The 11,747-nt window shown below is 42.1% G+C and overlaps 1 protein-coding gene across 1 annotated transcript in view; it reads left to right on the top strand.

Moving 5' to 3' along the window:
* The window catches only part of Hsd17b13 (hydroxysteroid 17-beta dehydrogenase 13), a 14,457-nt gene extending 6,152 nt beyond the window's left edge, over positions 1-8,305 (top strand). The window contains exons 3-7 of the mRNA XM_031342197.1: positions 1,081-1,212; positions 3,146-3,252; positions 4,945-5,082; positions 5,901-6,017; positions 7,896-8,305. Coding sequence (XP_031198057.1) covers positions 1,081-1,212; positions 3,146-3,252; positions 4,945-5,082; positions 5,901-6,017; positions 7,896-7,986 — 585 coding nt within the window. The 3' untranslated portion in view covers positions 7,987-8,305. The remainder of the gene's footprint in view (positions 1-1,080; positions 1,213-3,145; positions 3,253-4,944; positions 5,083-5,900; positions 6,018-7,895) is intronic.
* Positions 8,306-11,747: the final 3,442 nt, after the last annotated feature.

Raw genomic sequence — 11,747 nt, 5'->3', positions numbered from 1 at the left:
ATTTGAACTCATGACCTTCCAAAGAGCAGTCGGTGCTCTTCCCCACTGAGCCATCTCACCAGCCCATGACGACAACTTTTGAAGTAGTCTCTCCTTCCATGATGTGGATCCTGAAACTGTCAGGTCTGGAAAAGAAAATGCCTTTACCCACTGAGCCAAATCCTCACCCCACTATATCCACTATTTTATTCTTAAAACACCGAGTACTTACAGACACCAAACTCTCCATGAAGCTACTGCCTTCTTTAATCTGGTTTAATTTTTTAAAATCCCATTAGCTTCACTAAAGATGAGCAAATAAAAACTTGGAAGGTTTGGCCTAGATAAAGATCATGTGGCCAGTGGGTAGCAAAACCAAGATTAATTACATAACACTTTAAAAATATCTTATCAAAACTTAAGTATTATTTACCAGCGCAAACATTATTCTTGTTTATTTAAGTTCATAAGCTTTCACATTACTTATCACATACTTGTCACAGAATTTAGGGTTTTAACCAAAATAGTTTAGCCCTACCTCATGATGGGTTTCCCTTCATGTCACTGTGTGAGCTGGTTCTTTCATGTCTGAACTCTGAGACCTCATGCACTGGAATAACAAAAGCCTAGATGGCATTGTGACCAAACTAGCTGTCACCAAAGCCAGTGAGCACAGACAGAAACCGCATCTTAAAGCTGTTCTTTATTCTTGGAAGACAGATTGATATCTTAGACATCTGTCTTCCATGTCATCCCAGCCATGACCTATGACGTCTATGTGTATCATGTCATCATCCCCTGGACCACTCCCTCCTTTTGTGTTATTGGGCTCAGGCATTCTTGGAGTTGAGTTGGCCTAGTTTCTGCTGGTATCAACCTTAGACTTCTTGGGTGGCTAGGGGTAGGGTGTGGAGTGGTTAGCTTGGAACACACAGTGTGTAATTGCTAAGGTATAAAGAGTGTGTATGTTCTGGTTCCTTTTTACATGGTGGAGTAATATCCTTGTAGTATAGAAATAAAAATGCCTATCCATCCATCCCCTATCAATTTGAGCTTTGTGAGAATGACCTACCCTTCGTGTGCATTCTCTGTATTTTAAAGGTAAAGAAAGAAGTAGGTGATGTCGAGATCGTGGTAAACAACGCTGGGGCAATATATCCAGCGGACCTTCTTAGTGCCAAGGATGAGCAGATCACCAAGACCTTTGAGGTCAACATCCTAGGACATTTTTGGGTGAGTAAGTCAGAAACATTTCTGGGTGCGTGTAACTGACATCTCTTTGGTATAAGAAACTCATTGAGTTCACAATATTTGTGAGGGGTGGTGGTTTTGGTTTTATTTATTTATTTATTTATTTATTTATTTATTTATTTCATGTATGTGAGTACACTGTAGCTGTTTTCAGACATACCAGAAGAGGGCATCAGATCCCATTACAGATGGTTGTGAGCCACCAAGTGGTTGTTGGGAATTGAACTCAGGACCTCTAAAAGTGCTCTTAACCACTGAGCCATCTCTCCAGCCTCATTTTTTGTTTTGTAAGTCAGGAATCTTGCACTGTGTTTGAGTAGAAGAGCCACAGGTCTCTGGCAACAGGGTTCAGAGTTCAAGGAGACATAGGACACTCAAAAGAGAGAGCCATTTAGTTTATTTTGTCAAACAAAATCTAACATACGGCCTGTTGAGTACCAGATCTACAAAAATTACTTACTTACTTAATTAATGTATTTATTAATTGATTGATTAGTTTAAAATATTTGTAAAGGTTTGCTGATATTTTCTCTGTACATCTTTTCAATATTTTAGAGGAAATGTATGCTGCATACATCTGTCTGCATCTTATTTCATAGGTGTTTAGAGCCAAGCGGACAGAGAATAACTACTGAGATCTGTGCAGGAGTTGGGGAGACTTTGGGTTAGGCTCTGAGATAAGTAGACATTTTGACTTAACATTATCATCTACAGAGTTCCTGCCTGAGAACTTCACAATCAAGTTACCAATAGGGGGAAAAAAATCTCAAAATGTTTTATTGTAGTTCACAAGTTTGCATTGATCTATATTCATAGCTAATCTTGGTCATACACAGACTATAGGCTGTGGGATGAACAAGCCTGTTAGACGTGCGGAATTCCAGAGTGTAGAGAGACGAATCAGAGTCCTTACTATTGGTTGTTTGTGAGAAACTGAAGTATGCTTCTCAACCCTTTGGAGGGAATGTTTATATGAATTAATACTGTGGGGCCTCAATATTACTATAGCACCTGGAGCAAACCTGGATTTGAAGAGCATCTTTCATCAGCCCCTCATGACCCAGCTAACATGCCAGTCACACAACACAGAGACTCTATATATTAATTATCTAATAATTAATAGGAAATTATAATTATGTCATAAAATATATCAAAAGGTAGAGGTTTAGAGAGCCAGGAGCCCTCATTGCCTCCGTACAGATCTGCAGGCAGGGTTGATGGGGGATTGGCTTGGCAATCTGGGCTCTAGGAATTTACATAGAATTTGAAGAGTGGATCTGTAAAATTCTCATAAAATGTTCTCATATTTCCCACTGTCCAGTGAGGCTTTCTTTGGAAACAAAAAAATCTTTTGTTTCCCATAATGTATCCTATAATGTATACTGTTACAAGAAAGAGATTTGGATCTGCTTCCTATGATGGCTGTGGGCCAGGATAGAACGTCAATTGCTTTGATGTGGGTATAGATTCCTATTCTTCAAACTGGAGCCAAGAACTTGTAAAACCGTAAATCATCCTTCAGTTCCCGCATTTGTGGATCTCTCCCTTGACAATATCATTCCGAGTTCAGCAGCACCAGGCTTGCCTGGCATGCACAAAGTCCTCTGGTTAATCCCCAGCACTGTGAAAAATAAAAATGTTGCTTATGTGGCAAATCCAGGAAGGGGCTACTTAATTCCTCCTGAAGGGAAGAAGAGGCATTGCACGCTAGCATAGGTCCTTGACATGAGCTAGAGTACTGCCCCAAACCCTCACGGTTACTCTCATTGTGTAGAAGGAACCTCAGAGTCTTGCAAGTGTATAATTTCCAATGCTCCTTCTCCGCTATGGTGGAGGCATTGGAAATGAAACAGCCTGGCCTGGATCCGCCTAATACCGGTGTTGTTGTTTCTTTTCTTTTTACATGGACCTTAAGATCATAAAAGCACTTCTCCCATCAATGATGAGAAGAAACTCTGGCCACATTGTCACAGTGGCTTCAGTGTGTGGCCATGGAGTCATTCCTTATCTCATCCCTTACTGGTAGGTATTGCCCACAGCGCTGTGTGTTTCTGCTTATTAGTGTGGGGATTATTTATAGAGAATTATTATAGAGATTGTTATAATTAATATATTTATGTGGTTTATACCTAAATAATTATAGGGATTATTATAGGAATTAATTATAGGAAATAATTAGGGATTATTAGTTTTCAGGCCTCAATGCCCACAGCTTAGAGAATTTAATTAGGATAATGTTTAAATGACTTCTAAAACAAGGAAATTGGCTCTAATTTTATTTAGACTATTTTAGGGTTCTGGAAACTCCCCCACAGCGTGTTTCCATTATGTCCTAGAATGAGTAGATATGAGACAAAAGAAACACAGCAGAGCGGGAAGCTAACACGAGCACAGAAGTACAGCGTGGCCTATGTGCGTGCATGTGGGACAGAAGAAAATGGAACAGCTCTGCCTTACCAGGAGATGCACACACTGCACACCATGTCCCAGGGACACAGACATACTTGCCGTCTGCAGCACATCCCTGCGAAGTCTGCTATTGCCATGGTGTTTCCTTACTGCTATACGATGACCTCAGAAACAATGCTACCAAGATCTGTGGATGTAGCAAATGCATGTGTTATTTCCTTATAGGCATATTCAAAGCTAAACTTGACCATGGTCTAAGCATCTCACACTATGCATGGTCACAGGTGAGTTAAATTTCAATGTAGTTTAGGTTTCTATTATACAGAGAGAGAGAGAGAGAGAGAGGATACAGAGACAGAGACAACTTCTAATGCTGATATTTTTTGTCTCCTGGACAAAAACTACAATTAAAACTTATATAGGCCAGGCAGTGGTGGTGTATGCCTTTAATCCCAGCACTTGGGAGGCAGAGGCAGGCAGATTTCTGAGTTCGAGGCCAGCCTGGTCTACAGCGTGAGTACCAGGACAACCAGGGCTACACAGAGAAACCCTGTCTCGAAAAAAACAAACAAAAAAAATTATATAGATGCTTGTATGTAAGTTATGCATAACATAAATTATGCACATATGCATATGCTAACTTATTAAGTTTCCCAAGACACCTTATATTTGTTATCTACATTTTATAGTCAGAAAAACAGAAAAACAAAAGGATAAAGGTTGCCCATACAAACACAACCCTACCAACACCATCAGGAGCCCCTTCACTCCAAATACCTAGGACATTAGGAAACCCAGGAGGCTACCAGTGTCAAGAGAGAAACCATCAGCTCACTAATCCATAGAGGAGAATGAGTTCATCGTGTTTTAAGTATCTTTTTCTGATTCACATTTTTAAAGATAAAAACTAATAAAACCCAATTAAGAAACATTTGGAAGGTTGACTGGACCATATGTGACCAGAAAAGGTCATATATACAGTGAAAAATATTAAGCCCATCTGTAGGGAGCTCCTTTTGCTATTTTTGCTAGTTATAAGTTAGAAATGGGGGTCGGGGGTAGCAATAGTTGAATACATGCTTACCATGTATCAATCCCTGAGTTCAATCCCCAGTACCCCAAAAGAAAAAAAAAACAAGTATTGTGCATCTTCAGAATTCTGCTTAATACAGAAGAACATAGAACTGAATGGTCATTTGCCCTCTTAGAAAAGCCAGAGCAGCAGGTCAGGACAAATGAAGGTGCCTTCTCCCAGCCGGCTGAGACTGTCCTGCCACCTTTGCTGATGGCTGATTTCTCTCACAGCTCCAGCAAGTTTGCTGCCGTGGGCTTCCACAGAGCACTGACTGCAGAACTGGACGCCTTGGGGAAAACCGGTATCAAAACCTCGTGTCTCTGCCCTGTGTTCGTGAATACTGGCTTTACCAAAAACCCGAGTACGAGGTGAGACAGAAGTCAGCTGTGCTGACCTTTAAGCCTGAGCCCTCGCTGACGATGGAGCCTTGAGTAGGTCATAGGTACTTAACAAGCATGTCACACTCATGTAAGCGAATCCAGAGCATGATCTCAACACCTAGTTGCTTTCTTATGTGGGACAGTGGGACATTAAAATCCTGGCAAGTGCTCAGCATGGAGTTGGATGCGCTTTGTCGTGAGTACCCTGCCACTCCAGGGGAAAACACAATAAAGGAGAAAAGTAAGAACACCATCAGGTTGGCCATGAGCCTGGAGCAACCATAGCTGCAGACATGGCAAAACCCAGGGTTCAGGAATGTTCCACCTCAGGCTCTGGACCCTGAATCTCCCCTCCCCGCTGAGGCTGACATTGAGGGGCTCATGTCAGATATGGCCCCTGAGTAACTCTATGCACACCATTTTGTTCCCTGGCTCTTGGGTCCCTCCCCATCTTGTACCTTGTTGTGATTTCATTATTTTGACCTGGTGAGGTAACAGACAGACCTACTGGACCCAAGAACACAAGAATGTGATAACCAGATGTCAGTGTGGGATATGGGGAAGGGGGGAGGTGATGTTCATGAGGGGAAGCCTGGAACATTTTAAATCCTAATTCTAAATTTAGTGAAGAAGCAGGATAATTTCCTTCATTTCTTAATTTAAAACAATAGAAATCAAGAGGCTGGGCTTTTACCTCAATGACAGACTACATGCTTAGTATGTGTGAAGGTTCTGGGTTTGATTCCAGCGTCCAAAGGAAGAAATGAAATATCCATGGAAATGAACTCTGTCCCCCTTTCCTTCAGGTTATGGCCGATATTAGAGCCAGACAAAGTTGCAAGGAGTCTGATCGATGGGATACTTACCAACAAGAAAATGATCTTTGTTCCATCCTATATCAATATCTCTCTGATACTGGAAAAGTGAGTACAGGGCAGAATCCTGTAACAATCCAGCACAAATGGAAATGTTGCTATGGAAACTCCCCATGGCCGCAGTGAAAATTACGTTTTCCATGTTACCGCCTTTATTCATGATTCCTCGATTCCCCGATGCTCTTTGTAGAATACATCTAACATCTTGGGCCAAATCTGCTCAAGTCTATTCAACGGAAGAAAAGACTGTACAGGGAATGAGGACACCATGAAGGCTCTGTGTGTATTTTCATGTGTGTGAGGGCCATCTAGATGTGGTTGCTTGTGGGAGGCCAGAGAAACCTCTCAGCAAGCATCCATCTCCGATTTCTGATTTGGGTTTCCTTTCTCTTCTCTTCTCTTCTCTTCTCTCCTCTCCTCTCCTCTCCTCTCCCCTTCCCTCCCCTCCCTTTCTTTCTTTCTCTCTTTCTTTCTTTCTTTCTTTCTTTCTTTCTTTCTTTCTTCCTTTCTTTCTTTCTTTCTTTCTTTCTTTCTTCCTTCTTTTCTTCTCTCTCTCTCCCTCCCTCCCCCCCCTCTCTCTTTCCTTCTTTTGATATTGTCTCTCATTGAGACCTGGACTCACCAGTTTGGTTAGGATAGATGTCCAGCACCAGGGCTATCCCAAGCCCTCTATCCCCCAGCACTGGGGTTACAAGAGCTGACCACTATGCCCAAGTGTTTGTGTGTACTCTGAGGCTTAAACTCGGGTCCTCATGTTTGTGTGGCAAGCTCCCTAAACCCTCAGGTGCTCAGGTTTTGTAGTTCTTTGTGACAGTGTGCATCTCAAACGTTTCACAATCCACTTCCATATGATTTTATATCACAGTCCAAGAGCCTTACAATGTAACCATTTCTTCTTTCCGTCTCAGGCTTGTGAGCCCCCAAAGAAAGCAAAATCCCACGAATCGAATTTCCTCTACACAGTTCAAAACAGGTCTCATTAAAAGTTGAAAAATTCTAAAATTGGCCTGTATATGACCAAGATGATTGACTGTTCTGTCTGGGATGAGAACAGTTACCTGTCTCAAAGCCCTTGCCTCACTGTGGAGCGGCTCCCTGGGTGATTTGTTACCCTGGCAACGGGGCTTTTTGTTCTCTTTGCATTTAACTTTATGATCAGAAGCAATCACTACTCTTTGGGCTTGTTGTTCAAGGGCCCGAGTAAGTTCTCTCCTTACCTTCTCACAGCTGGATCTTCACCTCTAAGTATCTTCTCCCATCTTCTGCCCTCTACCCAGGGACTGACAGAGAAGTAAATGTTACATTAGTAAACAATACCAATGTGATTTGAAATATGACTTTCTCTGTAGAAAGCACCTCTCCTGCATCCTTCACATCACTCACACCCTTCCCTCTTCTGTCAACTCAGACCTAACCTTCTGACATGCTGAGGGATTCATCCTGTGTAAACTCTTCCACATCTTGTTATAGACAGTTTTCTGAATTCATTTCCAGTTGGCCATGTTTAACTACTTGGTGGCGCAATACGCTAAGAGGCAGTAGCTTTTGAAAAGACTCTTTAGTTTTTCTTTCTCTAAAGTAATAGGTCTGAACACGGGGAAGAGGGGGAAGGGGGTGTATGTATGTGGTGGACTCTGAGCTCTTGGCCCTAGAATACACTGCAGTTTTTGGACGTGAGCTTGGTGTCAGTTTTAGGTTATCATTAGTAGAAGATCTCCTCTGATTTTGCTATTGTGAAAGAGCGGTGCTATATTATATATAGATAACTGCAGATGGGGGAGGGGAGTGGGAGACTTGGCAAGGAGCAAAGAGTAGAGGAAGGCTGAACATGGGTAAGTATGCTTCAGGCGCTTTTTAAATTGACAACAAAAAGGAACACTGGCATCAAAACTTCAAACTGAAATTTCTCATTTTTTTAAAATGTAGGTTTCTTCCTGAACGTGCCTTAAAAGCTATAAGTCGTATACAGAACATTCAATTTGAAGCAATTGTGGGCCACAAAACCAAGATGAAGTAATGCATGCAGAGACGTGTGGACACTAATGATGTGAAGCCAAGTTTAGAGTGGATACAAAGCTTTCCTTCACATGTTTTAAGTGTTTAAAGTCTAGGCTTGGCCTAGCAGTCATCCAGCGAATATGAGTGGTCAACTCTCCTTTTGGTCTCCTATGCTTATAGATCTCTCAGCTCCTGGTAGTGGGTTCTGGCAATGGAGATACAGTAAGACAATGTCCATTACACAATGAAGTGAAAAAACAATCAGTGTGTTTTTATAAAATAAATTACTAAATAGAAATGTGGGCAAAAGGGCAAGATAATAAAGTCTTGGACAAATGCTGACACGCTGTAGTGATTTCTATCTCAGTGGAAGGCTTGGTGGTGTTTTAAGTTTGCTTTTCGTGGTCAGGATGAAAACTCGGCCTGGTTTCCTTGACGTATGAATTTGGAAGGAGTATTTTTGTTCCACATTTTTTCCCTCAGTGTGCAGTTTTCTTCACCTCCTGTGAATGGAAAATGAGGCCATTTTATTTATCTAACTTGGGGAAGCAAATATGGACACAGATTTGCATCTGTGAAATCTCAACACCTTGATGTTTGCTTTAGAAAGACCTTGGACACATTTGTTTTTCTTTTTACTCTATTGGGCAATAACTGAAAATATCCAACCTAGTACACAGTAGCAGCAACATGACCTCCCACACAGATCCCTTTATGAAGCAGGAACCCTTCCTGAGTCTTCATTCGCCTTCTGTATTTTACTGCAGGGAACCGATCCCACAGACTAACACAGGTTACGCAGGCAGTCTGCATTGACCTCCTGTCTATAAGCTTGCAGAGTTATTTCCACATTTTGCTTAAATACTTTTAAAGTAAAGCTCAGAGGAATGCCCAGGCATCTGACAAAGACCTCTTTTGCTTACTTCTGCATATTTTAAGCAGAGATATCTTCCTTACAAGTTCCAGGCTCATTTCTAAATAAACCTGGAATAATCTTCACGTTCACAATTCTTAGGCCTGCTAACACTGCAGCCCCTAGGCTACCCCCAGGAAGCACTGATTCCCCAAGTAAGATTTTGTTCACATAAGTCATTTAGTTAGAGACACGTTATAGAACTCTTAGGTCTCTGCAAGCATGGTGTCATGATTTATTGATGAGTGCTTCCGAATTGTGTAAGTACTTGTTTATTGTCCACTCAGTTCATGGAAACACCCCCTTTTGAAAAGCAGATTGTATCTCCTCTTCTTTGATCCTGAGGTGTTATCTTCTTTGTTATCAAATGACCCATTCTCAACCAATCTCATGGCCACGCCGAATGTCAGTAGTAAGGAGCATATGAAATCTGACATCACTATGCAACTCTTGGATGCTATCGATAAAAAACAGCCCCATGTTCAGACGTAGCTAATGCAACTGGATTCATTCATGCACACATGTGGAGTGAAGAGCTCATCTCCAATAGCCCAGAGCCAGAAGAGGATCAGAGGCCCCAACAGCATTGCTCCCTAACCTGCAAACACTTTGGTTTCCTCCATACACTGCTGAACATGAGTGTAGAGAGCTATGAGCTGGGGGCTGAGGAGAGGGCTTCGTTGTTAAGAGCACTTCTTAGTCTTTCAGAGGACCTGGATTCAGTTCCAAGCACCCACATGGTGATTCACAACAGTCTGTTACTCCAGTTCTAGGGGATTTGACATTCTCTTCAGACCTTCTCAAACACTTGGCACTCATGAAGTATCCATACAGCATTCAGGCAAATACTCAAACACATAAAATAGAATAAGTACATATTTTAAATGAGCTAATAATACTGATGTTTTAAGCCAGTAGAGTATGTGATTTCCTTAACAGCAAAAAAAAAAAAAAAAAAAAAAAAAAAAAAAAAAGGTGTATAATGTCATCATGCTAGCTGCATCACTCTGACTGAATAAAGCCAAGCAAATTTCACTCCATCTCCTTCTCCCCAGAGTATATACAATACTCAAGAACTAAAAGCCTATTTTTTTATTTTTTAAACATAAAACATATGAGGCAGTTATATCCTCTCAGATAAAAATGTTTCCTCTGGCCTGTGAGTTGGCTCAGTAGGCAAAGACACTTGTTGCCAAGCCTAACAACCTGAATTCAACCTCCAGAACCCACATAATGGGAAGAGAGATGGTACTTAAGGAAACTGTCCCCTGATCATTGTACCCATGCCTTGGTATATGAGTATCTGTCATGGTTTGTATATGCTCAGCCAGGGGAGTGGCACTACTAGGTGTGGCCCTGTTGGAGTAGGTATGGCCTTGTTGGAGTAGGTGTGTCACTGTGGTTGTGGGCTTTATGACCCTCATCCTTGCTGCCTGGAAGCCAATATTCTGCTAGCAGCCTTCAGATGAAGATGTAGAACTCTTAGCTGCTCCTGCACCATGCCTGCCTGGACAATGCCATGTTCCCACCTAGATGATAATGGACTGAACCTCTGAACCTGTAAACCAGCCCCGATTAAATGTTGTCATGGTCATGGTGTCTGTTCACAGCAGTAAAACCCTAACTAAAATAGCATCTGTGTGTGTGTGTTTGTGTGTGTGTGTGTGTGTTTGTGTGTGTGTGTGTGTTTGTGTGTGTTTGTGTGTGTGTGTTTGTGTGTGTGTGTTTGTGTGTGTGTGTTTGTGTATGTGTGTGTTTGTGTGTGTGTGTTTGTGTGTGTGTTTGTGTGTGTGTGTGTTTGTGTGTTTGTGTGTGTGTTTGTGTGTGTTTGTGTGTGTGTGTGTTTGTGTGTGTTTGTGTGTGTGTGTGTTTGTGTGTGTTTGTTTGTGTGTGTGTGTTTGTGTATGTGTGTGTTTGTGTGTTTGTGTGTGTGTTTGTGTGTGTGTTTGTTTGTGTATGTGTGTGTGTGTTTGTGTGTGTGTGTTTGTGTGTGTGTTTGTGTATGTGTGTGTTTGTGTGTGTATGTTTGTGTGTGTGTGTTTGTGTGTGTGTGTTTGTGTGTGTGTGTTTGTGTATGTGTGTGTTTGTGTATGTGTGTGTTTGTGTATGTGTGTGTTTGTGTATGTGTGTTTGTGTGTGTGTGTGTGTGTGTGTGTGTGTGTGTGTGTGTGTGTGTGTAGTGGAAATTTACGGGTTCTTTGGAAAATCAGTTGTGTTGGTGGTGCTTTGCTGGGGTGAACTCATGAAGGAGTGTTTTCCTGAAATAGACACAAGTATAAGGTTAGCGCAGACTGGTTAGACTGTTTCACTGAAGCCAACACAGGAGAGAGGATGTTCTGCTAAAGCAAGCACGTGAAAGGACGTGTGATGAAGGATTCTTTGCTAACAACACACTTGTATTCGTCTGACACTTAGTTTGCATAGTTGAGCTGCATTTGTCAGGACTCCATAGAGAGAAGTGCATCAAAAACCTTCTGGTGGTGTGCTGCAGTTTCTTGCAGCTTCTGTATTGGTGTGCCCTTCACCCAGCCTCAAGCGGGCTGAACCAGACCTTGTCTTTGCCACCACAGGCTAGCCCACCTAGGTGGAGTCTTCCGACTTAGGTGAAGTCTATTGTCCTGTCACATCCGCAGCTTCCTGAAAGGAGCCGCTACCTGCTGAGTGCTGAGCCTGTCTTCCCGACAAATAACAAGATCCTGGCATAAAGAGGCATGGGTCCCCTCCCTTTATAAACTCAGACTCCTAAGTAAACTCAGACTCCTAAGTAAACGCTGTCCCCGCCCTCCTCCCCCCGCCCCCCATTAAACCCCATCTTACTTTTCAGGAATCGCTGGCGGCTACAGATTGGCAGAGTGATGTCAGTTGAT

The sequence above is a fragment of the Mastomys coucha genome, unplaced genomic scaffold, assembly GCF_008632895.1.
Source record: "Mastomys coucha isolate ucsf_1 unplaced genomic scaffold, UCSF_Mcou_1 pScaffold22, whole genome shotgun sequence".
Classification (NCBI taxonomy): domain Eukaryota; kingdom Metazoa; phylum Chordata; class Mammalia; order Rodentia; family Muridae; genus Mastomys; species Mastomys coucha.
The sequence above is the reverse complement of the archived record's forward strand: the minus strand, read 5'-3'. Positions and strand labels throughout refer to the sequence as shown.